The 27,175-nt window shown below is 49.1% G+C and overlaps 1 protein-coding gene across 1 annotated transcript in view; it reads left to right on the plus strand.

Moving 5' to 3' along the window:
- Positions 1-27,175, plus strand: part of LOC138540371 (putative ferric-chelate reductase 1) — a 1,004,090-nt gene that overhangs the window by 542,668 nt on the left and 434,247 nt on the right. Inside the window, exon 9 of the mRNA XM_069641679.1 lies at positions 16,593-16,706. Coding sequence (XP_069497780.1) covers positions 16,593-16,706 — 114 coding nt within the window. The remainder of the gene's footprint in view (positions 1-16,592; positions 16,707-27,175) is intronic.

Consider the following 27,175-nt stretch of genomic DNA (forward strand, 5'->3'; position numbering starts at 1 on the left):
TTACTTGATGCATGAATAGCTTGTACATGTTATTATAGTTAATGAGTGTACTCTACCATACACATATGGGTTCATCTAAAACCTACCACTGAAAGACATTTAGTTGTTAAGTTATTTATTTATGTGCTAAGGAAAGGGAAGATGCTAGCATGGTTTAGAAAGTTAGGAGGAGGACAGCATGGCATCACCAGAGTGTCAAACGTGATAGTCCCACAATCAAAGTTTAGGTTTCTTCTTGAAAGTGGTGAAAGAAAGTACTCAGCGATTTTCACAAGGAACTGAATTCCAGCAGTTGTCTCCCTTCACTACTTATACAGGGTAATTCATAGAATTTCACACAAAAGTGGCACACGCGGCTGGTGCACAGTGTGCGTGTGCGAATGTCTGCGCCAGCCGCTTGCGCTAAAATCGATTTCCGCTCACAGCGTACTCCTGGATGTTCACCTCCAAAACCAGCCGTGGCGCAGAGTGGCGCAGCGACCCTGCAGCAGCGCCAGTTACGCCCCCAAGAACGCCCCTAGCGCAAGGAAAGCCAGAATGGCGGAGCGACCCTGCAGCAGCGCCAGTTACGCCCCCAAGAACGCCTCTAGCACAAGGAAAAGCCATCCAAATCCCCAATCCAGCGCAAAGGGCTGCGTTAACCCTGGACCAGTTTACAGGGCTGCCAAACAGCAAACGCCAAGCGGGGAACTTGTATTACTGGGGTTCGTGTGAAGTTTCACACGCGAAAGGGCCTGTGCGAGTGGGGTATGTGTATAACTGGGTTTCGTGGGAAGTTTCACACGCGATTTCAGCAGGGTACTTGTATTTCGGGGGTTCGCCTGAAGTTTCACATGCGAAAGGGCCTGTGCAAGTGGGGTACGTGTATAACTGGGGTTCGCGTGAAGTTTCAAACGCGAAAGGGCCTGTGCGAGTGGGGTACGTGTATAACTGGGGTTCGCATGAAGTTTCACACGCGAAAGGGCCTGTGCGAGTGGGGTACGTGTATAACTGGGGTTCACGGGATGTTTCACATGCGAAAGGGCCTGTGCGAGTGGGGTACGTGTATAATTGGGGTTTGCGTGAAGTTTCACACGCAATTTCAGCAGGGTACGTGTATTACAGGGGTTTGCGGGAAGTTTCACACGCCAAAGGGCCTGTACGAGTGGGGGACATGTATAACTGGGGTTCGCGTGAAGTTTCACACGCGATTGGAGCAGGGTACATGTATTACGGGGGTTTGTGGGAAGTTTCACAAGCAAAAGGGCCTGTGCGAGTGGGGTACGTGTATAACTGGGGTTCACGTGAAGTTTCACACGCGAAAGGGCCTGTGCGAGTGGGGTACGTGTATAACTGGGGTTTGCGGGAAGTTTCACACGCGAAAGGGCCTGTGCGAGTGGGGTACGTGTATAACTGGGGTTCGTGTGAAGTTTCACACGCGAAAGGGCCTGTGCGAGTGGGGTACATGTATAACTGGGGTTCACAGGAAGTTTCACACGCGAAAGGGCCTGTGCGAGATGGGTACGTGTATAACTGGGGTTCGTGTGAAGTTTCACACGCGAAAGGGCCTGTACGAGTGGGGTATATGTATAACTGGGGTTCACAGGAAGTTTCACACACAAAAGGGCCTGTGCGAGTGGGGTACGTGTATAACTGGGGTTTGTGTGAAGTTTCACACGTGATTTCAGCAGGGTGTGTGTATTACGGGGGTTTGTGGGAAGTTTCACACGCGAAAGGGCCTGTGCGAGTGGGGTACGTGTATAACTGGGGTTCGCGTGAAGTTTCACACACGATTTCAGCAGGGTACGTGTATTATGGGGGTTCGCGGGAAGTTTCATACGCGAAAAGGCCTGTGCGAGTGGGGTACGTGTAAAACTGGGGTTTGCGGGAAGTTTCACACGCGATTGGAGCAGGGTACGTGTATTTCTGGGGTTCGCGGGAAGTTTCACACGCGATTTTGCTGTCAGAGCGGGGTACGTGAATTTCAGGGGTGCGCGGTGAGTCCTACATGTGAATTGGCAGTGTAGGTCCTCCCAGGATTTCCCTCTACAGCCCCCACGGCACCTGCAGGCAGCCCACACCACAGGGGACTACCCTCCACCCCTGGTCATGTCCCGCAGGCAGCCCATCCACCATGGGCATGCCCCCCAGCCAAGCCACTTGTCCCCCTGCAACCCCACCCCTCAGCAGTCAGGGGCACCTGCCAGCACGCCACCACACATGTCCCACACATGTCCCCCTGCACCCCCACCCCCCAGCAGTCAGGGGCACCTGCCAGCAGGCCCCCACACATGTCCCCCTGCACCCCCACCCCCCAGCAGTCAGGGGCACCTGCCAGCAGGCCCCCACTCATGTCCCACACATGTCCCCCTGCACCCCCACCCCCCAGCAGTCAGGGGCACCTGCCAGCAGGCCCCCACTCATGTCCCACACATGTCCCCCTACACCCCCACCCCCCAGCAGTCAGGGGCACCTGCCAGCAGGCCCCCACACATGTCCCCCTGCACGCCCACCCCACAGCAGTCAGGGGCACCTGCCAGCAGGCCCCCACTCATGTCCCAGACATGTCCCCCTGCACCCCCACCCCCCAGCAGTCAGGGGCACCTGCCAGCAGGCCCCCACACATGTCCCACACATTTCCCCCTGCACCCCCACCCCCAGCAGTCAGGGGCACCTGCCAGCAGGCCCCCACTCATGTCCCACACATGTCCCCCTGCACCCCCACCCCCAAGCAGTCAGGGGCACCTGCCAGCAGGCCCCCACGCATGTCCCCCTGCACACCCACCCCACAGCAGTCAGGGGCACCTGCCAGCAGGCCCCCACTAATGTCCCACACATGTCCCCCTGCACCCCCACCCCCAGCAGTCAGGGGCACCTGCCAGCAGGCCCCCACGCATGTCCCCCTGCACCCCCACCCCACAGCAGTCAGGGGCACCTGCCAGCAGGCCCCCACACATGTCCCCCTGCACCCCCACCCCTCCAGCAGTCAGGGGCACCTGCCAGCAGGCCCCCACTCATGTCCCCCTGAACCCCCACCCCCCAGCAGTGCAAGGCACCTGCCAGCAGGCCCCCACTCATGTCCCCCAGCACCCCCATCCCCCAGCAGTCAGGGGCACCTGCCAGCAGCCCCCCACACATGTCCCACACATATCCCCCTGCCCTGCACCCCCACCCCCCAGCAGTCAGGGGCACCTGCCAGCAGGCCCCCACACATGTCCCCCAAACAGGTCATCACACTACAGACCTATGCCCCTCATGGCCACCCAAATCCCACCCCAGTCCAAACACCCCACATTGAATTCCCAAAGTCATGATAGAAAATACATAACCAGCATGGCCATGAATCAATGTCCCTCAGACCCACGCAATGGTGACGCATGACTGTGAAAAGATCAACATTGTGACATGCACAAAACAAATGATATTCGACCACATCAGTAAAGTATATAATAAATGTGTATTCAATAATTAACCAAATGAATAAAACAAAATCACACAACAATGGAAATAATGAAGAAAAAGCTGCATGTCCAAATGATTAAAAAAAAATGTGTGAAAGCAGAATCCAAATCAATCCAAAAGCAAATGGGTCCAAAGAGTCTGGGCCTCATCACGACCCAGGCGGTAAGTTATCGCCTGGGCCGTGACTTTACCACCATGGCGTAAACTACGTTTACGCCATGGTGGGTGGCGGACTTACCGCCCCATTCCGACCTTGGCGGGGCAGTAAGTCCCCAATCCCCATTTACCCTTCCCCATTCCCATTTTTGCCCCATAGGGCATAATGGGAGTGGGGAAGGCGTTAATTACGCCACCGTAAATTACGGTGGCGTAATTAACTCCATGGTCCCTTAGCGCCATGGATTTTAACACCTGCTAAAAGCAGGTGTTAAATTCGCCATGGCGCTAAGGGACCTCGTACTCAGGCGGTAAGGGTCGGCGCTGTTTACGGCGCCGTAAACCCCTTACCGCCTGGGTCGTAATGAGGCCCTCTGTCAGTCCAACCAAATCCAAAGTGTAAAAATAAGACACATCCATTGATCCATGGTAGAAAAGAAACTTAAATGAAGTGAAATCCAGTGTTGAACTATATACAAAGTACAAATCCAGGGTCCATGAGCCCAACCATTGAAAGGAAACCTACAAAAACCCTACCTAATGAACAACTATATACAAAAAGGTGGGGCATTGTCAAAGTACCCCAAATGAAATGAAAACCAAAAGGAAACCTAACACTAATTAACTATATACAATGGCAGCGGGCTAGTCCGACGGCTCACTTCCTGATTTCCCGGGCCAGGGCATCATCGAACTCCTGCTTGATGTCCCGGAGGCGGTCCTCTTCCATGGCCCTGAGGGTTCGCAGGGACGATGACATCCGGACCTCCAGGTCCCTGCGAATTGCCTCGAGGCACTCGGCCCGACTCAGAGCCCTTTGCATGGAGTTCTCCGCCCTGACCATCGCGAGCCGTGCCTCTTCCGTCCGCTGCCGCTCCGCATCTATAGCATGGCCTAACCGCTGCCACACGGAAGACACTTCCCGTCCTGGGTCCGCCTGCCCCTCCGATGTCGAAGTCCCGAGCCATCATGGCTCCCACCTTGTTGGCGGGAAGTTTCACACGCGAAAGGGCCTGTGCGAGTGGGGTACGTGTTTAACTGGGGTTTGCGGGAAGTTTCACACGCGATTTCAGCAGGGTACGTGTATTATGGGGGTTTGCGGGAAGTTTCACATGCGATTGGAGCAGGGTACGTGTATTTCTGTGGTTCGCGGGAAGTTTCACACGCGATTTTGCTGTCAGAACGGGGTACGTGAATTTCAGGGGTGCGCGGTGAGTCCTACATGTGAATTGGCAGTGTGGGTCCTCCCAGGATTTCCCTCTACAGCCCCCACGGCACCTGCAGGCAGCCCACACCATGGGGGACTACCCCCCACCCCTGGTCATGTCCTGCAGGCAGCCCATCCACCATGGGCATGCCCCCCAGCCAAGCCACTTGTCTCGCTGCACCCCCACCCCTCAGCAGTCAGGGGCACCTGCCAGCACGCCACCACACATGTCCCACACATGTCCCCCTGCACCCCCACCCCCCAGCAGTCAGGGGCACCTGCCAGAAGGCCCCCACACATGTCCCCCTGCACCCCCACCCCCCAGCAGTCAGGGGCACCTGCCAGCAGGCCCCCACTCATGTATGTCCCCCTACACCCCCACCCCCCAGCAGTCAGGGGCACCTGCCAGCAGGCCCCCACACATGTCCCCCTGCACCCCCACCCCACAGCAGTCAGGGGCACCTGCCAGCAGGCCCCCACTCATGTCCCAGACATGTCCCCCTGCACCCCCACCCCGCAGCAGTGAGGAGCACCTGCCAGCAGGCCCCCACACATGTCCCACACATGTCCCCCTGCACCCCCACCCGCCAGCAGTCAGGGGCACCTGCCAGCAGGCCCCCACTCATGTCCCACACATGTCCCCCTGCACCCCCACCCCCCAGCAGTCAGGGGCACCTGCCAGCAGGCCCCCACGCATGTCCCCCTGCACCCCCACGCCACAGCAGTCAGGGGCACCTGCCAGCCGGCCCCCACTAATGTCCCACACATGTCCCCCTGCACCCCCACCCCCCAGCAGTCAGGGGCACCTGCCAGCAGGCCCCCACGCATGTCCCCCTGCACCCCCACCCCACAGCAGTCAGGGGCACCTGCCAGCAGGCCCCCACACATGTCCCCTGCACCCCCACCCCCCCAGCAGTCAGGGGCACCTGCCAGCAGGCCCCCACTCATGTCCCCCTGAACCCCCACCCCCCACCAGTGCAAGGCACCTGCCAGCAGGCCCCCACTCATGTCCCCCAGCACCCCCATCCCCCAGCAGTCAGGGGCACCTGCCAGCAGCCCCCCAAACATATCCCACACATATCCCCCTGCACCCCCACCCCCCAGCAGTCAGGGGCACCTGCCAGCAGGCCCCCACACATGTCCCCCCAACAGGTCATCACACTCCAGACCCATGCCCCTCATGGCCACCCAAATCCCACCCCAGTACAAACACCCCACATCGAATTCCCAAAGTCATGATAGAAAATACATAACCAGCATGGCCATGAATCAATGTCCCTCAGACCCACGCAATGGTGACACATGACTGTGAAAAGATCAACATTGTGACATGCACAAAACAAATGATATTCGACCACATCAGTAAAGTATATAATAAATGTGTATTCAATAATTAACCAAATGAATAAAACAAAATCACACAACAATGGAAATAATGAAGAAAAAGCTGCATGTCCAAATGATTAAAAAAAAATGTGTGAAAGCAGAATCCAAATCAATCCAAAAGCAAATGGGTCCAAAGAGTCTGTCCGTCCAACCAAATCCAAAGTGTAAAAATAAGACACATCCATTGATCCATGGTAGAAAAGAAACTTAAATGAAGTGAAATCCAGTGTTGAACTATATACAAAGTACAAATCCAGGGTCCATGAGCCCAACCATTGAAAGGAAACCTACAAAAACCCTACCTAATGAACAACTATATACAAAAAGGTGGGGCATTGTCAAAGTACCCCAAATGAAATGAAAACCAAAAGGAAACCTAACACTAATTAACTATATACAATGGCAGCGGGCTAGTCCGACGGCTCACTTCCTGATTTCCCGGGCCATGGCATCATCGAACTCCTGCTTGATGTCCCGGAGGCGGTCCTCTTCCATGGCCCCGAGGGTTCGCAGGGACGATGACATCCGGACCTCCAGGTCCCTGCGAATTGCCTCGAGGCACTCGGCCCGACTCAGAGCCCTTTGCATGGAGTTCTCCGCCCTGACCATCGCGAGCCGTGCCTCTTCCGTCCGCTGCCGCTCCGCATCTATAGCATGGCCTAACCGCTGCCACACGGAAGACACTTCCCGTCCTGGGTCCTCCTGCCCTCCGGCCGATGCCTGCCCCTCCGATGTCGAAGTCCCGAGCCATCATGGCTCCCACCTTGTTGCTGCTGCTGCTGTGCCTGTGCCCGTGCCCTGGCTCCTGCTGCCTGCACATCCTCCTCCGGCTGGGGTGCAGTTGTTGAGGTGGCCAACCCTGCTGGACGTCCGACTCCCGACTGTGGCAGGGATGTGTCCTCCACCAGCCTGGCCGCACGGTCAGAGGCAGCTCCACAGGGTACCCAGGTGATACATTGGGTGGGAAGATGGCACGGAGGATGACTGGCGCATAGGGGGTTCAGGTGAGGAGGGGGTCGAAGCAAGGTTCAGCAAACGGAGGAATCCGGCCTGGGTGACCTGTCCCAGTAGGCTGACGTAGTCAATGAGCCATTCGAGATGACGTGCAGTCTCCCCATGGAAAGACTGCAGGTCACCTCGCATGGCCCGTTGACTCAACGCCACCCCACCCAGGACAGGCTCAACCCGGTCCCGGATAGCCACGTCCGCAGGAAGAGGAAGGACAGTTGTTGTAAGCGGATCCCCTCCCTGAAAGCGGGTCTGGACGTAGGCATCCCTGCTGGTGCGGGATGATGCAGTCACAGGATCAGGGACAGGATTACACACAGGCACCTCCGCGGCGGCCTATGCTGCCTCCTGTCCCTGCCCCTGCACTGCACCACTGGCACCAGTGGAATCCCTACCTCCAGACCCCGTCTCTGTCCCTTGCGTGGCCTCCTCCTCCACCAAACCCCCCACCAACCTGGATGACTCCCTGCCAACTTCCTTCATCGGACCCTGTGGGGTCTCAGCTGCCCCTTCTGCTCCCGAGGAGTCCAACTCCGACCTCCGCCTCTTGGACCTACCCTCGGCAGCTGCAGCCTGGGATGAGGCACCGGACTCCTCACTCCCTGACGAGATCACAACCTGGGAGGGGAGCCGGGCTTTGCGTCTCCGGCTGGTGGTGTGATCCCCGCCGCTGTGCTCCACAGCACCATCTCCGCCCTCTTCATCAGTTGACGCTGCAGACAGGGAGAGTTAGGAGACAGGCATCAGGACACTGTACAATGGACTGATACACACATGCCAGTTGCACATGAGTGGCAGTGTCAAACTTCAGACATGGCATCACAATCCCCAACACACATGGCATGTCAACTCACACACATGGGCAATTCCACAGCCATATAGCAGCAGCTAGCACCATCCATACACATACAACAGCATGAGCAGCCAAAGGTGAGCCAGACATCACATGAAACACAGGGAGTGCACTAGACATGCACACACGCCACCAAACTTACATGCATGTGTACACATCCACCAACTGTCGCAGTGATGAGATCGGCATCCATGTCACATCTGGCAATCAGTCTTCTCCATATCAGTATGCCAAGCATCCATGTTGCATCACTGTTGCACCCTTGTGTAACACACACAAATGCACATGTACACGGTGCAGATACATGCAGCTGGAACCAACATCCATGTGTGACACCACAACCATGCCAACTTACATACACAGTCATTCAAACATGTGTGCTCACACATCTGCATTTGGCATGCAAGCTTAAATACACATGCACCATCCATGTGTCTGACACATGAGAGGAATCGCATGTATAAGCCTCACGGCCCTGTACATACACATCCATACATGGCCCTACAAAACCACATGTGCAACCTGCACACTACTGGCACACCACCACATGCACAGCTTACAATCAGTATGCATGTACACTTACCGCTCGACTCCAGACGGGTCTGCCTCTCAAGGACCTGGACGTGGAGCACTGGGGATATGCGCTCCAGGACCCTCATTTGATGTTCCGACAGGTGGCCCCGGCGCCCCTTAGCATCCGCTGCCTTCAAGAGGCGCCGGGCCTTGTTGAGGGTCCTGGACCTGAAGTCCTCCCAGCGCTTCTTGACATGTTTGAATTTGCGGACTGCCACCCCCTCCGTGTTGATGGCAGTCACGATGTCCGTCCAGATCCTGTTCCATCCTTCCTTGTCGGCGCGCAAACTTCCGAAGAGGGCATCCTACTGCCCCAGGACTTGCTCCACCAGGACACCAACTTCGGTGGCAGTGAAGCTGGTGGCCCTCTGCCTCTCTGGCTGGGGGTTGCCAGTGGAGCCAGATGGTGGTGTGCCCGACATGGCAACCCCAGAGGCAGGTGTAGGTGGGCAACTGGGTCCTGGGGCTGGGCTGTGGAGCGATGGTATCCCAGTCGGGAGTCTTCAGTTCCAGCAGGGGTGGTCACAGCAACTGCACCCTGGCTGATGTGCAGGCAGCAAATAGCAGGGCACGTGGGCAGCAGGCAGGCAGGCAGCAGCAGATGGCAGGTGGGAGTGTGCTTGGGGCTCTTGGGGGCAGGAGAATGGCCTTCAGGGCAGGAGCATGGTCTTCCGTGTGTTTTCGCGTCGCAGCTTGATACGGAGTGATTTGATATGCTGCGACACAAAGCCCAGTCACCCTTCCAGAAATTACCATCGTCCGGGAGTGAGGGGACTGGTGCTGTGTCTGCCACTACGTCTGCAGCGGAAGGGGTGGGTCAGCCCCCACAGGGGCTTGCAACGGCGGAAGATGGTGTGGAGCCATCCAGGTTGGTGGTTTCCATAGAGGAGGAGGAGGCCGCTACTGAGCCGCACATGGGGCCTAGTGGGGGTGGTACCGCTGGTGCACATGGTGCAGTCCAGGGGCAGGGGCAGGAGGCAGCACAGGTCACCGTGGAGGGGTCTGTGCATGTCACTGTCCCTGACACTGTGACTACACCACCATGCACCAGCAGGGATGCCCCATCCCAGGCCCGTCCGCAGGTAGGGGAGATGTCCATTTCATCTGACACTCCTCTACCTGCAGACGAGGGGACCCCTGGCCATATGGAAAAGGTCCTGATTGGTGTCGCATTGCGCACGTGTTACATTCGTGATGACGTGCATGCTTCCCGAGGGGAGCACGCACGTCATCACGAAGAACAGCGTGCCAACTTCGCCCAGTTGGGAGTGTCCATGGTAGGGGGTTTTGTACATGTGTCGGCCACTCTGGTGGCCCTCTCCTCCTCTGTGGAGACTATGCGCCAGTCGTTCTCCATGCCGTCTTCTGGCCCAGATGCCACCAGGGCCCCCTGTGGACCTGCCCTGACCAACGCAGCCAGCTCGGCGGGGATCCCATCCCTGCCACAGTCGGGAGTCGGAGGTCCAGCAGGGGTAGACACCCCAGCAGATGGAGGATGTGCCGGCATCATGGGGCAGGGCACGTGCACAACGGCGTTGGTGGATTCCATCATCCTGGATGCCGTCGTGCTGGCAGAGGCAGTTGCGTCAGAGGCAGCGGCAGGCTCAACGTGGGAGGCATCATGGCTCGGGGCCATCTACATCAGAGGGGCAGGCATCGGCCGGAGGACAGGAGGACACTGGAATGGGAGTGTCTTCCATGTGGCAGCAGTTAGGCCAGCAGATAGGTGCAGATAGGTGCGGAGCGGAGGCGGGCAGAGGAGGCACGGCTTACAATGGTCGGGTGGAGAACTCCATGCGCAGGGCGCTAATGCGGGCTGAGTGCCTTGAGTGAATTCGTAGGGAGTTGGAGCTTGACATGGCGTTATCCCTGCGAGACCTTGGGCCAGAGAACAGGCACGCCTCCAAGTCATTGAACAGGAATTCGATGATGCCCTGGCCCATGACATCAACAAGTGAGCCATTGGACTTGCCCGCCGCCATTGTATATAGTTCATTAGTGTTAAGTTTCATTTCTTTTTTCTTTCATTTGGGGCGCATGGACTATGCCCCACATTTTTGCATATAGTTAGTAATTAGGTAGGTTTCATTGTAGGTTTCATTTATGTTGTTGGGCTCACGGACCCTGGGTTTGCTATTTGTACATAGTTTTACAGTGGATTTTTCTCCTTCGTCTTTTTTTTTCACCATGGAGCAATGGATATTACGCTTTTCTTTCCGTTTGGATTTGCTTTGTTGGACGGTGACTTTGGACACATTTTCATTTGGATTAATTTGGATTCTCATTTTATTTATTTATCATTTTTTGGGACATGCTGCATATTGATTATTATTGGCATTATTGTGTGTTTTGATTTCATTCCCTTCATTTTGACTTGAATACATTTTTGTTTCTTACTTCAATGTATGGTCTTCTCTCATTGGTTTCATGCATGTCACAATGTGGGTTTTCTCAGTCATGTGTTGCGATTGTGTGGGTCTGACAGACTTGTACTCATGCGCATACTGCTTATTTGTGATCTATCATGTAATGGGGATTTCAATTTGGAGTGGATGTAAAGCTTGGTTGGGTGCTTGGACTGGGGTGGGGTGGGGTGGGATTTGGGTGGCCATTAGAGCCAGGGATCTGGATTGTGATGACGTGTTGGCTAGGGGACATGTTCGGGGCCTGCTGGAAGGTGCCCCTGACTGCTGGGGGGTGGGGGTCCTGGGGGCCTTAAGTGGGACATGAGTGGGGGCCTGCTGGCAGGTGCCCTGACTGCCGGGGGGTGGGGGTGCTGGCAGGTGCCCTGCACTGCTGGGGGGTGGGGGTGCTAGGGGACATGTGTGGGAGCCTGCTGGCAGGTGCCCCTGACTGCTGGGGGGTGGGGGTGCTGGGGGACATGAGTGGGACATGTGTGGGGGCCTGCTGGCAGGTGCCCTGCACTGCTGGGGGGCAGGGGTGCTGGGGGACATGTGTGGGGGCCTGCTGGCAGGTGCCCTGCACTGCTGGGTGTGGGGGTGCTGGGGGACATGTGTGGGGGCCTGCTGGCAGGTGCCCCTGACTGCTGGGGGGTGGGGGTGCTGGGGGACATGAGTGGGACATGAGTGGGGGCCTGTTGGCAGGTGCCCTGCACTGCTGGGGGGGTGGGGGTTCTGGGGGACATTTGTGGGGGTCTGCTGGCAGGTGCCCCTGACTGCTGGGGTGTGGGGGTGCTGGGGACATGAGTGGGACATGAGTGAGGGCCTGCTGGCAGGTGCCCTGCACTGCTGGGGGGTGGGGGTGCTGGGTGACATGTGTGGGGGCCTGCTGGCATGTGCCCAGCACTTCTGGGGGGTGGGGGTGCTGGGGGACATGTGTGGGGGTCTGCTGGCAGGTGCTCCTGACTGCTGGGGGTGGGGGTGCTGGGGGACATGAGTGGGGGCCTGCTGACAGGTGCCCTGCACTGCTGGGGGCTGGGGGTGTAGGGGGACATGTGTGGGCGCCTGCTGGCAGGTGCCCCTGACTGCTGGGGGTGGGGGTGCTCGGGTACATGAGTGGGACATGAGTGGGGTCCTGCTGGCAGGTGCCCTGCACTGCTGGGGGTTGGGGGTGCTGGGTGACATGTGTGGGGGCCTGCTGGCAGGTGCCCTGCACTGCTGGGGGGTGGGGGTGCAGGGGGTCATGCATTGGTGATCAGTAGTGCAAGGTGACATGTGGCTTGGCTGGGGGCATGCCCATGGTGGATGGGCTGCCTGCAGGACATGACCAGGGGTGCAGGGTAGTCCCCTGTGGTGTGGGCTGCCTGCAGGGTCTGTGGTGGGTGTAGAGGGAACACCTGGGAGGACCCACACTGCCAATTCATGTGTAGGACTCCCCGGCACCCCCGAAATACACGTACCCTGCTGAAATCGCATGTGAGACTTCCCGCGAACCCCAGGAATACACGTACCCCACTCGCACAGGGCCAATCGCGTATGAAACTCCACGTGAACCCCAGTTATACACGTACCCCACTCGCACAGGGCCTATCGCGTGTGAAACTCCACGCGTACCCCAGAAATACACGTACCCCACTTGCACAGGCCCTTTCGCATGTGAAACTTCCCGCGTACCCCAGAAATACACGTACCCAGATCCAATCGCGTATGAAACTCCACACAAACCCCAGTTATACACGTACCCCACTCGCCCAAGGCCTATCGCGTGTCAAACTTCACGCGAACCCCAGAAATACACGTTCCCCACTCGCACAAGGCCAATCGCGTGTGAAACTTGAAGCGAACCCCAGAAATACACGTACCCGGATCCAATCGCGTGTGAGACTTCACGCGAACCCCAGTTATACAAATACCCCGCCCGCCCAAGGCCTATTGCGTGTGAAACTTCATGCGAACCCCAGAAATACACGTACCCAGATCCAATCGCGTATGAAACTCCACACAAACCCCAGTTATACACGTACCCCACTCGCCCAAGGCCTATCGCGTGTCAAACTTCATGCGAACCCCAGAAATACACGTTCCCCACTCACACAGGGCCAATCGTGTGTGAAACTTCACGCGAACCCCAGAAATACACATACCCAGATCCAATCGCGAGTGAGACTTCACACGAACCCCAGTTATACAAGTACCCCGCTCGCCCAAGGCCTATCGCGTGTGAAACTTCCTGCGCACCCCCGAAATACATGCACATGCTATTTTTCACACAGCGGGTGTCTGTGTTTGTCGCGTACCCCTTTGCACGTCATTTGTCTTAGAGGGACACAGTGTGGGACTTTCATCATAGCTGTATGTACGTGCTTTTTGTTAGCGCACATATTTTTCATGCGCAGGGATGCTACTGCCTGCCTTCGTGTGGCAGACGTGTTTAGGCCTGTGCGCGTCTTTGCCCGTGTGCTGGTTTGCCCTATTCGATTCCATGAATACGTGTTGTAGGCGAGGATGTGGGCGTTCGGCGCACTTGCCTCCTGTACGTCCCCCGTGATGCCCACATTTTCACGCGTTGTTCCCCATTCCGTGTGTCACGCCCCGTGTTACGCCAACTTTTGTTGTGTGCGCCGCACTATGTGCGCTTTCGCTGTGCGCTTACCGCACGCTGTTTGAAGGCGTGTGCGCCAGCGTGCGCCAAACAGGATTTCAGTGCACATCCATAGATTTCCACGCACACGGACTTCCATGAATCGCTGTGCGTGGGTTTCGCTGCGATTTTCGCACTGGCACTGCGATTCGCACGCTTGCGCTGAAAATTTCAGCGCACATTAATTCCATGAATCGGCCAATGTATCTTTCTTCAAATATGTTTGTCTTGTATCTAGGGAATACAAGGCGGTTCCATGATGGAGACTTTAGGTCCTGGTAGGGACATGCTTGCTTATATTGGAATTTAAATAGGTACAGCCTGTAGCTACTATATGTCTATGAATTTTGCACAGGTGCTTCAAAATATATATATTTGTTTTAATTTGTTTTAATTTATAGACATTATAGGGCTTTGAAAATGGGGAAATGTAATCTTGTGGTTTCAGAGATACATTATTTTGTAGTGGTTGCAGTAGGAAGGTTGGACCTTTTGAGTCAGATGGGGAGTTTAGGAGCTATACATGCATGTATGTATGCATTAATGTATGTATTTGTCTTTGTATATAGGCCCCTTGTACAACCATTGGAGGCAGGCATCCCCATATTTACCACCACATACTGGCATCCTGCCCACCAGTTATGACTGCTGGCTCCACTAATATCTCTGATTGCACCGCTCCATGGGGTTATCTGGGGCATAATCCTAGTGTAAAAAGGACAGAGTCCCTAAGCCTTCTTCTTCTACATGCCACCAATGCTCACAAACATAACTAAAGCCCTCAAATGACTAAGCCTTCTGTCCAGCTGTCTCCCAAGAAGCCTAATCAGGGATGTCCACCTGAAGCCTAGGTCTGGTGAGCCTGGACTAGCAGATTGTCTCATCCAGCCCTTAAGAACCCCAGGGAGAGTGACTTTCATGAAAACTTTCATAAAAACATAACATCCTAACTTCTCAGTTCTCCAAGAAGTCCAGTCTACCAACAAATAAAAGGTTGTATACCTGACATTGGGGGCCATTACGAGGTAGGAGGTAACCATGGCGCTGTTAGCGGCATGGTTACCTCCTTACGGATGCCGGTTCCATGTTCCTTGAATGGGCTCAATGGAATGGGAAGGGTGCTAACAACGTTAATAACAGGCCCGTTGTTAGCACCATGGTCTGCTCGCGGGACCCACTAAGGACGCCTGGAGCAGAACTCATAATGATACCCCATTGTATAAAACTCTCCCTGCCTCTCATTCTCTTCATGTCTGGTATCCTCAGGTAAAAATATCCATAACGAAGTGCTACAAGCATGGTTGGTTTGTGGACACTGTAAAGATGGAGGGAGCAAATTGCATACCTAGGACCTCTCTGCTCCTCTGTTTTTTCACTGTCGCTCCACTGATATATATTTTCCAATCTTATGCCTCTGCCAACTCTTTTCTTCTTTCCTGGACCCAATGATCCAGCTTCATAGGGTAAGAAATATAGTTTTCTGCTGCTCTATCTTGTACATATTGAGAACTGCTGGGCTTTCCTTGCAATTTCTGCTCAATGTCAGTGCCTTGAAGTTGCCAAGAGAAGTTAAATTGTGATAGGAGTCAAGCCGCAAAGATTCACCATAAATATATATTGCCTTCATTTCAGCACATGCTAGAGAGATTCACATCAAATTGCTGCATTTGGTTGCAGGAAGAGAGAGGAACAATGTTCTTCTATCCATTGATTAATAGCAATTGGGGGTGAAAATCCATCAAATGAAATACTTTGCCAGAAAGCGACATATGTGTTTTCTAGTGGATGAATCAAGTAGAAGGAGCACAAACTCTGTCTTACTCTCTTCAGTTGTGAAATGAAAAGGAGAAATGTAGCTTTAAGTGATTCTTGAGCCTCTGTGATGGAAGCCGTATATGTCAGATTGAAGCCCAGGTATCTACTGGAAGTGCAAAGCTCTAAATGTGTGTTCTCAAACGCCCAACTCATAACCTTTGCTTTCCGTTTTTTGAGATTTTAGATTTCCCACCATTGATTGTAAGATTATTGATTCCTACAAAAGATGTGAAAGCAGTTATGTTCCAATGCAAATCGATTTTGGTTAAAAGCTGACCAGTTCAGGTTTGTAGTGTCGAATTTAACTGGAAAAGAAATAATGGTATCCCAAACTGAATCTCAATCTGACAAATAGATATTAAATATTAGAGGGGTCAAGACACAACCCTGTCTCAGTCCAACGGCGGTGTCTATAGCATTCTTTTGGTGGAGCAGCATAATTAGTTTAATTAGGTGAGATGGAATCCCTTTATGAGTTTCCACCACAATATGTGTCACTTGACACAGTCGAATGTACTGGATAATTCGAGTGAGGCCATGTATACTGTCCCTGAAGTGCCATCAGAAATGTCGGCCCTCATGAGAGCCAAGATTATACCAAACAGAGATGTGCCGACCCATTTCCCGAAGCCCACTAGATTATATGATAAGATGTTTAGGTTGTCCACCCAAAGTTCCAACTACTTGAGTATTAAAGATGCAAAGATATTACTTGTTGTTTCTAGAAGGGTGATTGGTCTATAGTGGGACATATTGGACTGGTCACCCTTCTTATAGATTGTAACTGCATAAGACAGTCTCAAAGAATAGTTTTTTTTAGAAAATAACAAACTGATGTTTTTTTGTTGGAGATTTGCCTCCTAAAAATAAATGTTTTTTTTTTATTTGAAACAAATTCATTTGCTTTTTATTTATTTTCACTGCTAAACTGTCTCCCAAAATTGAGTCATTTACAATTTGTATCAATGAATGATGTCATAAACTGCCATATTCACTTTTAAGCAAAGTTAATTCACCCCTATAGTTCCATGAGTTATCACTACATCTATAATGGCAGTGTACAAGTAAGATGTAAGATGTATGTGTAACATATTTATATATATTTAATTTCAGGATCAATACGAAAGCATTCTCAATCTCCACTGATCACTAATGAGATGGTCGATATCCTGAAAACGAGAGCACACGTTTCAGCATCTTCGCTACCTACAACAGTTAAGGTTCATGGTACGTATGCTATTGTAGTTGGCTCCACCTGCTAAAATGAAAATGTTTGATGATGAATAAAGTAATTTTAACAACTTTTACAATATAACTTTTCAGTATTAGGTGGTCCCAAACTAAGAGGGCCATCTGTACACTACATGATCCTTGTGTCAGGTCAATATGCCCTCACCTAAAAGAACTCTCTAGTTTCTGTATTATAGCACACAGTGAGACAAACTATACCATACTGAGATGACTGTCTTTACGCTATGCGGCTTTGCGCCACATGCATAACATTAACACACATTCAATGGACTGCATGACGTCATGATGGACTGTTTCATGACTTCCCTCTTACATATTATAATAATCTGCAAAGTAAGCAATAAAAGTAAAATCACTAATACATAAACAGCTGGAGTTTTCATCTTTAAATGTCACACTATGAGCTGTGAAAGTGAGAGATAATTTCAAAAATCTCTTTTTACATTTTATCCTTACCATTAGCTCTTGATTTATACTAAATTGTCTTTGATCTTGGCTTAGTTTGCAGGATTGGATAATTTTTGTGATTAATTTCGACACTTACAATTATTCTTTTTTTTTTTTTAAAGCCACGCAGTTCATTAAAAGATTAGGTTACCTAGAATTCACAATAGAAAATCACCAGTGATAAATACACAAATGCCTTGTACAATACTTATAAGTAGCTTTTAAGAACTTGTGAGAAACTTGTAGAACTATGGGATGAATAATAGGATCTTTATAAGAACTGATGGATTGACTGATTGATTGATTGATCAATTGATTGATTGACTGATAAGAAGTTACATGAACACCAAAATAGTTATTGAAATACTGCAAACACATATACATTTGAAGTAGGTTTTATGTGGGATATTATAAGATTCTGATAAGATCCGTATAAGAACAAGGAAATGGTAAAAGTATATATTTTACTTTTGGGGTGTGTAAACACAGCATTTGTAGATCATTGCAGTAACAAGAGTCACAAACATTTTTAAGGTAAAACAATGTCCTTTCTCATTCCTAAATGGAAATGGGTGCTGTGGACTTACTCCTGAACCCATAAAATGTGAACAATCATACAAGCATGAGTTGTAAGAATCAAATCAAATTGCATTTTTAACCTATCTTCAATTAATAAAACATAGACTTATAAACATATGGTTTATTGTTTAAAGTGTTGCTGAAAAGGAAGCACAGAACAAATTGTTGTCTGTGTGTAAAATAATTGAAAGGTTGACATCCTGAATAAAGGAACATAATTCATAAATAATTAAGGACTTCCCCAAATGTAGTAGATCTTTCAAATGTAGAAGACAAGCATTATTATGATTGCAAGAGTTTTTATCTAGACATTGTTCAAATATATTATTATGTATTTTCAAATGTACATAATAAATGTACTAACAATAGAGGACAGACACATGTGGGTTTATGGAGTGTATGTGATCTTTCATATGTTTAATTTAGAGATGAAGCTTTCCTTGGATTACCTTGTACTGATGTAGGAACTTTTTCATATCTGTTTCCAAGGTTAAACTTTTTTATCTATATGTATTTATATTTAACAATATCAGTGATTATGTCAATTTTCTTGAACTCTTTGTAGTATCATCATCATTAATAGTAAATTGTTAACATGTTGTTTGATACATCAATACATTCAAATAATGTGTGTATATTTTGGACATTTCTGCTGTAGCACCCTGTGATTTTCTTCATCATGTAGAATGGTTTTGTCATGTTGGCCTTACTCCAGATATATTTATGATAGATAATCCAGGTAAAGTAGGGTCCACTATCTTCTTGGAGTCTTGAGAATAAGAACTGTGGTGGGTCAGAAGATGGACACAGACTCTGATTTTCCATCTCAGTATTGATTTATTAAAAAATGAAAAGTGCAAAATACTGAACATTCCCTCTTCTAAGGGTGCTCCCCACATACCCAACCTAACTAGGGGGATTGTCAGTCGTCTGTGATAGTACAAATCAAAATCAGTCCACTGTCCAAAAACTACCCTACTCTGACCCTACCACTATAAGAATAACACAAAGCACCGGATAATGACTGCCTTTTCTTATGAGCTGGTTCTTCACCACATTCAGTTCAGTACCAGATCTTTAAATAGTTCTTGGTAACTACTTTTGTCAAGTCCCACAGTTCTGGCACTGGATCTTTACACGTTTCAAGTATCCTTTCTCTTTGACTACTCTTTCTTTTCTTTTTATACTCTTCTTGTCCAATCCCTTGGTTCTTTATTCTTTTATTTCCATTCAGACTTAAAAGTTTATTTGTATTCAACATCCACCCTTTTTCTTGACTTGGATGAATATGATGTTCCAGTAAATTTTGACTCTCTTTATTTATTCTTGATACTCTTTCTTGTCAGCAATGAGTATCTTCATCTCTTCCTAATACTTTATCTGGACTGGGATGAGTATGAGCATTCCAATAATGATTTGTATTCTCTTCACATATTTGTGACACTTTAGCTTGACTCAGATGAGTATGAGTGTTCCAGTACTGATCCTTATGTCCTTCACTAATTTGTGAAATTTTATCCTGACTGTGATGAGTGTGAACATTGCAGGAATGATCCTTACTCTCAATACTGTATCTTGACCGGGACAAGTATGAGTATCCCAGTAATAACTCTCGTTCTTCTTACACACTCCAAATGTCTTATTTTGCCTGTGATGAGTTTGACTCTTTCAATCATTATCTTTGGACCTCCGACCGTTCTCTCAATTTCCCCATTACCAGAGATATTCAGGGATAATGTCACTGGGTGGTACAACAGTCTGGGACCCTCTGGATCACTTGTCAGCTTGGCTCTTCACTTTCTCTGTAATTTCCCATACAGGTACTCTCTCTTGTTTCTTCCTTTTGTTTGCTGCGCTCTATCACAGTGAAAGTGGTGTTGGCGTAGTTTGTGGGCGGCTAGTCCACCAATGCTTGTTTGTGGTCATGCCGCCACTTGTTCCTCATTCTAGGTTGGGATGCCTTGTGTCCTCCTAGGTGCTCAACTTCTCTTCTAGTCTTCGATGCCAGGCGTCCACAGCTCCAACTTGCTTTGGACTCTGCAGTCCAACCGTCCTTCTCCTGTACACCTTTGCGTGCCAGTGTGAATGTTGTGGGAGATCTCTCTCTCTAGGTCTCGGCCCCCTCATCTTATTACGCTGTCTTGGGACTTCTCCAGTGCTATCTTGAAGTCCTTCCTTTCTGTTTGATTTGTGATCATTATTATTCCACTGGTTTTCTCCTTCTCAGTATGATTCAAGCTCTCTGTAACGGGCACCATTACAGTATTTGGATGACAATAACATATTCTGATTGGTTTTTCAGGTCTTTCTTCAGTAGATCTCTTTTAAGATGGGTTAGGGATATCTGGCTCAGGGTGTTCCCCATAAGAACTGGGGTGCTGGTCCCTAAGGGGGGAGTTTCTCCTGGTGAGGTCCTGCTTGCCTCTACCACTACGGAGGGTATTGCATAACATGCTTACCTCCCTAAAGGTACCTTGTGGGAAACATTAACAGAATCCTGTGATTCGTCACACAGCACATTGGGCCTCATTACAAGTTTGCTGGTCCAGGAACTACGGTACCGGTAAGCTTGCCGGTACCATAGTTCCCGGACCGGCAAACTACAAGTTCTGCTCACAGGTGCCATTACGGCCACCAGGTCTGACCTTGCGGCTGTACCGGCACCCACGAGCAGAGCATGTCGGATGCATCTGCACCATTCGGAATGGTGCCGGTGCATCCGACCTCCCCAGTCCCATTGAGCCCTATTGGGCTCAAATGGGAATGGGGAGCATTCCATTCCGGCGCTCTTGAATGGGTAATTACCGGGTCCAGCAGGGCCGTAATGACCTGGTAATAGCCCATTTGCGGGCGCCTGAAAGAATTACAAGTTTGGCGGCAGCGTGCCGGTTTTACTGGCAAGGCTACTGCCAAACCTCTAATGAGGACCATAGTTTATGGCCACTATTACACCAGCCAGCTGCTGGACATCTACAAAGTACCCTTGCAGCATTCCCCCTTCTCTGTGTGTCTTTCTGACAGAGAACACCAAGCACAATGGAATGAGCATAGTGGATGGCACTATTGCAAGTATATACCTCTGTGAATCAAGAATACGCTTTCAACTACACTACTCCCGCCTCTAACAGTCACACTGCTCTAACTGAGAAGGTATACTGGTTATCAACAGTGTATCAGTGTGTAAATAATGTACATGCAAACCATTGGTTTTAAACAGTCCAGGTGTTTATTACATTTTTTTAAATTGACCATATTCTTGTGTGCATCTTTTGTGGACAGACTTATTAGCCAACTATCACCTTCATACTCCCCCACGCTTAATAGAGCTGGAAAGGTGTCCAACACTGTTTTCATCCTTTCCCTTGAATTAAACTGTAGAGCATGAGGACCCATAGTCAGTGATGAAGGAACATCCAATAATACAGTCATAGGGATATGTTAAATCTTTCGTGCATGAGAGGTTACATAGAATATTAACATAAAATAAAATGCTGAAATAGTGAAACATGCATTAGCTTTCAAAGCCATATAGAATCTTCATAAGATGGTAGACACACAATAAAATGACCAACACAAAAATAAACAGCGCCAGACATTTCTCTCATATCAAAAAAGCAAGAGAGAATCTTTCAATTAGAAAACCATTAGCTGCATGAAGAGAATGCAAGAAATTCAACCCAGAGACAGATTACCTGCATAGAAACAATTCTGGGATAACAGATTCAAAGTTCAAATACAAATTGTTTATTAACTTAAATGTCAAGATGGTTGAAGGCCTAACTTGCCCTATGCTAAGGTGGGATTTCCCTACCTATAGAAACTAATGCTAGTCTGAGTCAGTAGATTCAACTTAAAAGGCTGCCTGTGTCCAAAGCCTATACTTGCCCTCACAACTATAGCAAAACAATGTGTAGGGATGTCAGCAACAAAAGGAATAGTGCTCCAAATAAAGTTCTGAGCTTCTTCCAGCTCTGGCCTTACTCTCCAGCTCCCCTTCCCCAAGTTCAAGACAGTTCCCTAAAGTCTCAAAAGGAATCTCGGGGTTCCTTTCCCCAAGAAAACAACACAGTTCAAAATAAGTCTCAGGATTCTCCTTCCTCAAGACACCAACTTGCTATGCTTGTAAATGTGTACTTACAGTCAGTCTCTCAATATTCAAAACCAATTCCAGGTCAACGTTATACTCCTTTTTATTGAGAGTTCATACAGATTACTTCAGCAATCTCTTGCAGGCACTTGTAATCACTTTCTGTACATTGCTTTGGCTTTCATATATAGGGTATACCCAGTCTAGGTGCAGTTGTCGGACTACACGGTCCACCCTTTACAGGTAATGCAACCGGTCATCCTAGGCTTGCTTGCCCACACAGGTTCTTCTAAAGCTGCACCTGTGTTCTGATTCACACTCACTTGGCTCTCTCTTTGCCCAAAATGTTTCACTATTTGCCATTCTCTGGACTTTGCCACGATGAATTCAGTTATACAGTTCACTTTGTGGTGCTCTTTTCCTTTCAATATGTTGCTCTCACACTTCTTAGCAATGTTCCATTCTTGCTTTATATTGCATTTCATCAGATTTGCTCTTAACTTGCAATATATGGTATTCGCTTTTCACACAAACTTGCCCTTTGTAAAAGCTTTCATGAGTCCATCAAAAGCTCTCAATCAGTGTGGTATTCAATAGTTTCCAGTTCTTGTTTGCTCACACTTTGCAGTAATTATCAAAAACCATTTACTTTGGTTCACCGTATCGTGCACCTTATTTCTCGTTCATTTGACATTCCCTGTTTGCCACGAAACAGCCCCCAGGAGCGCCCGGTTCGAGTGATCCATTTTCCTCAATGACAAGTCTCCAATGTTTTCTCTGTGTGGCTGTCACCTCCTGCTTTACTCCACGTACACTTCTTTAGTGAGAAGGAGTGCACACCAAAATATATAGCACTCCCCCAAGGGATTGGGCAAATACACAATTTCTAGCCCACTCCGACAGAAAGCTTTAACACAAAAAATGTATTGCACTTCTGCAGGGAACTAGACAACACACATATAGATTTGTTTGCTGCTACTCAACAAAATAAGGGGTGATTACCTATTTTTTGTACAAACCCCGAAAGGGAGGGTGTACAGAAAAAAATGTTTGCAGCAATCCGACAGGGAAGGGGGTTATGTAGGGGAGGCATGGTATCACAAGTATGACACTGACACAAAAGATACAATTTGTATACCCTTTATTAAAGTTTGGGGGTGTGGGAAAACTCCTATTCTGCCCTGTAACTAGGCTTGGAGTAGTCTTGACTATCAAATAATAAATAAAACAGTCCTAGTGAAGTCCTTAAATTAAAATGCCTGATGCTAACAAAACCTAATGCCTGCCCTATCAGTTGTACAAAACGTGTATTAAGGAAATATGTATGTAAAGGAAAATCAGTGTTCAAATATAAAGGATACATGTGGCTGAATCAGATCTCCTCCCCATGTTAGACAACATAGAGTAATGCAAACCCTGTAGGCAGGATGACACACTCTGGCTTGGGTTTTCAACAAAAAACAATTCAAAACGTGTATTGAGGCCCACCTGTCCTTCCACGTTTATGTCTCTCTTTCTAGGCTTACAAATAATGTTTCAACAAAAAGTTCATTTAGGAACCCCTCTGTCAGGCTCAGACCTCTTGAACACCAAAGTTTACGATGGTCCCCCTCTGTCGGGCTCAGACCTTTCACAACAAAAGTGCAACAATACTAGCAGGGGGCTCCCTCCGCAAGCCCATTACACTTCGGGTCTCCCTCAGTAGGGCTCAGACCGTTTACGGATGTCGAAGACTTTCGAATATGCATGGCTTTCTTTACAGACATGTGCAGGAACACTTTAAGTCAAAGTTCAATGTTCAATGTTCAGCTTTTAACTCTTCCCTTCTCTGGGTTAATCTTACTCACTTCACTTTTACAGTTCATTCACTTTATCGCTACCAACAATGCACCTTTCGCTGAGACTTTCGAGTGGGCTGCTTTCTTTCACCAAACCTGTGATTTCACAGCTGTCCTTAATTCAAAGTTCATTTGCAGATCTGCCGTTCTTCACATCTCATCCACATGGGTGCAGCCTTCACTAGCGATGTCCCATTGCTACTTCAAAATTTCTTTAACACACTGGTCTCTCAGGTCACTCGCCAACTCACCGGCTGTGTGAGTTTCTTTCCTGGTTTTACAATTTTCAATTCACAAGTCAAGGTTAGCACCACAGGCATGGCCTATCCTCCCCAATGCTGCCGTTCACCCCAGAGGGTCGCTGGTGTCCTTGAAACACAATGCAGCCTTCTGCTTTGGGATTTGGCCTTCTCCACGTATCTTTCAAAGCCTTTTGGAGGCAATGACCTCATGTTGTCCCTTAGTCCGTAGCTCTGCTCCAGTACCTTTGCCTTTGCCCCAGAATTTCTGATCATACTTGCGTTCCACCATGCTCAGAGTGTGACTTTATGTTCCGCCTTTTATCCGTGTGAGGAGAGCTCATTGGTATCAGGTGTAAACACTTAGAGTCAAGTGCCTGACTTTGCCTGAACGGATTAGTGGAACATAGCCAGTACAATGTACAAGATATAGTCTTGTTACTCTCAGTTACCCTCTTGCTCTGCTCAGTGTTTGTGTAAAAAGGGGTAAGGGTTGGGACCTCAGAGAACCCTAAAAATAGGATGGGTTAGATGAACAAAAAAGGGGGGACTACCACATCTCACCATCGGCTGCCTCGCCCCCACTCACTGAATACCCCTCACCCAGGTAATCTTCCCGCACAGGTCCACCACTAGGAGCTGGATCCAAAAGCGCTGGCCGTGTCCTGGCCACCTGGATGACAAGTATGCGAGGACTAGTGGGTGAGACACCCTTTGGTTTCTCACAGGTCACAGAACATTTTTGCTACACTCCCTAAGTGAAGGGAGTGCACACATTCAATTTTGTATGTCTCTCTCATGAGACATGTTCCTCAAGTCGAGAGAGGAGTTTCTTGATTAAGCTATTCTCAAGTCTGAACAGAGTACTTACTGGATGAACTTTAGCCACAAGAATCCTGAATCACCTAAATGTTGAGTGATTCATCAAGGACGGACCACTGGAAGAGTTTTTCTTCAGTTTCTTCACATCGCTAACGGGGGACACATGGTTGGCACTCATATTCAGTTTAAAGAAGCTTTCAGGGAGGTGGGAGGTTGTTGCAGGAGGAAGGATTAGGATAGTTTGGGAGGGCTCAAAAAACTGGAGTGCATTTAGAGTAGTTGTATGAAGAAGGGTAGTTAGAGGCAGTGAGTGACAGGGACACGGTCAGAGTGAGTCTTTTTCCTTATACAGTGCTGTCTAATCATTCTAATTGTTTGGAGTGGGTGAACAACACATATGACATCACCAGGAGTTTGGGATAGGCAGGTGACACACCAGTCAGTGATAGTCTCTTGCAGGAACATCATTTCACCAAATAGCCTGGTGTAGCTGAAGTGCCATCACATGACACTTGACCTCTGATGACAACACATGAAGTGATGTCATTTTACCCCACCCGAAGTTACATCACAGTAAGTGATGCAACACAACCTTTCACCCTTTGACAAAACAGGAAGTGGCATCACATAGCATTGTTACTAAGTGCACTACGAAATATATGGTTACTCTATCACTATAATGTGATATACATTTCATACAAGAATGGATCACCATATGTATCATGAATATCAGTGTGCATAGGCCCATATTACCAAATTACTGTGAATGCAAATGGATGTCCAAGGCCAAATGATAATGATGTGTTTTTGTATAGCACGTATCATCCAACCTGTGTTGCTACTGATTTATCGATCTCAGAAGCATGAGAGGATGAATTGAGGTTTTTAAGAACAGACAAAATCAGTGACTCAACCCCCGAAGTGTGCCTGACATAAACCTTTAATGAGACAAATGATTTGTTATTCCTATTCTTTCTTATTTAGGGTCACTGCTCCAAGTGTTACACTTGTTTAACCCCCTGTTTTTTTAGAGTGCTGAACAAAAAAGCCAGCCACTCCAAAAACAAACAGCTGCATTGCGTTGGCCACAGTGCAGGAGCATACATTTAATCATAAAAATAAGAAAACTTTTTTAGTGCTAGCAAGGGAGACGTCAGGGGTAGCAAGGGAGACCTCAGTGGTCAAACCTGCTACCCCTGGTGACCCCCAAACGATGTCCCTGGTCTCTTCAAGCAAGGGGATGAGATGTGCCATCTGATGACGCAGCAGGAGAGGAGCAGGAGACACCAGGAATACCTTAGTGCTTGGAAGGATCATCAAAGATGTGTGTGGCATTGGGTAACAAAGCAGTCATTGTTTGCTTCTTGAAGTGAGTGGATTCTTGGGTGGCAATTCAGAGGAGGAGTTGGAGGAGCTGGAATCCCTGATGAAATCTTTCGGGAGAGTCCCACTCACATGATGTGGTTGAGGTGAGCAGCAGATATTTGTGAAGGTGGAAGGTGACACACCAATCAGTGTCCTTCTCTTGAAGCAAGTGGATGAGACATGGGTTATAGGTTGGTACCTTGGAGGAGGAGCAGGTGGAACTAGGAATCACTGAGGGCAGCGTGTGGGAGAGTAGTCATATCAATCAGTGTCTGTCTCTTGAAGTGAGTGGATGAGACATGTGCTATCAGATGAAACCTGACAGGGTGAGTGGGAACAAGCTGGAAATACCATAAAGCAGCTTGTGGGAGACACATGCTTGCCTGATTTCACTGGGAGGAAGAAGCAAAGATTTGAGGAGATGAACGACACATATTTGATGAATTAACACATTTCCAGAAAATAAGCCAGACAAAGGTAGGGGAAAAGTGATGCTCATAATCTTTTCACCCCTATAGTCGCACATGCTGTGTGCCCACAGGAGGCCGGAATTCTACATGGTTGATTGAAGGTATCATCCAACATTCGACCAACATCACTCTCACACTCGGGTACAAGTGCCTGTCCACGTAAATTCATGGGTGTTTCACTACATAAATAAACATTCACCCAGACTGACAGAGGCATTTGAACTTTCAATTATGTCATCTATCTCGGGGCAAGAAGAAAGGGATATGCAAATCATATCTACAAAATACCAGGCAAGTTCAACAGATAGAATTCTTCAGCCACTGGGTCATACAGCGAAGTATGATGAGATGAATGATGATCAAGGCAAAGATTATTATCAATCACAGCAGTGATAATTAGGAGGCAGTGGGGAATAGCATCACAGATGCAAATGATGTAGTATTAATAGAAGCACATCCCCCCACCTGCATACAGTCTGTTTGAGAAAACGCCTTGCCTTTGCAGATCAGAAATAACTGTCATTACATGGCATGCAGAACACCACAAGCTCCATCAATAACCCAGGCTATGACACTCGTAAGAATCCAATCTGTGGGC

The sequence above is a fragment of the Ambystoma mexicanum genome, chromosome 1q (assembly GCF_040938575.1).
Source record: "Ambystoma mexicanum isolate Mex_15411 chromosome 1q, UKY_AmexF1_1, whole genome shotgun sequence".
Lineage (NCBI taxonomy): Eukaryota > Metazoa > Chordata > Amphibia > Caudata > Ambystomatidae > Ambystoma > Ambystoma mexicanum.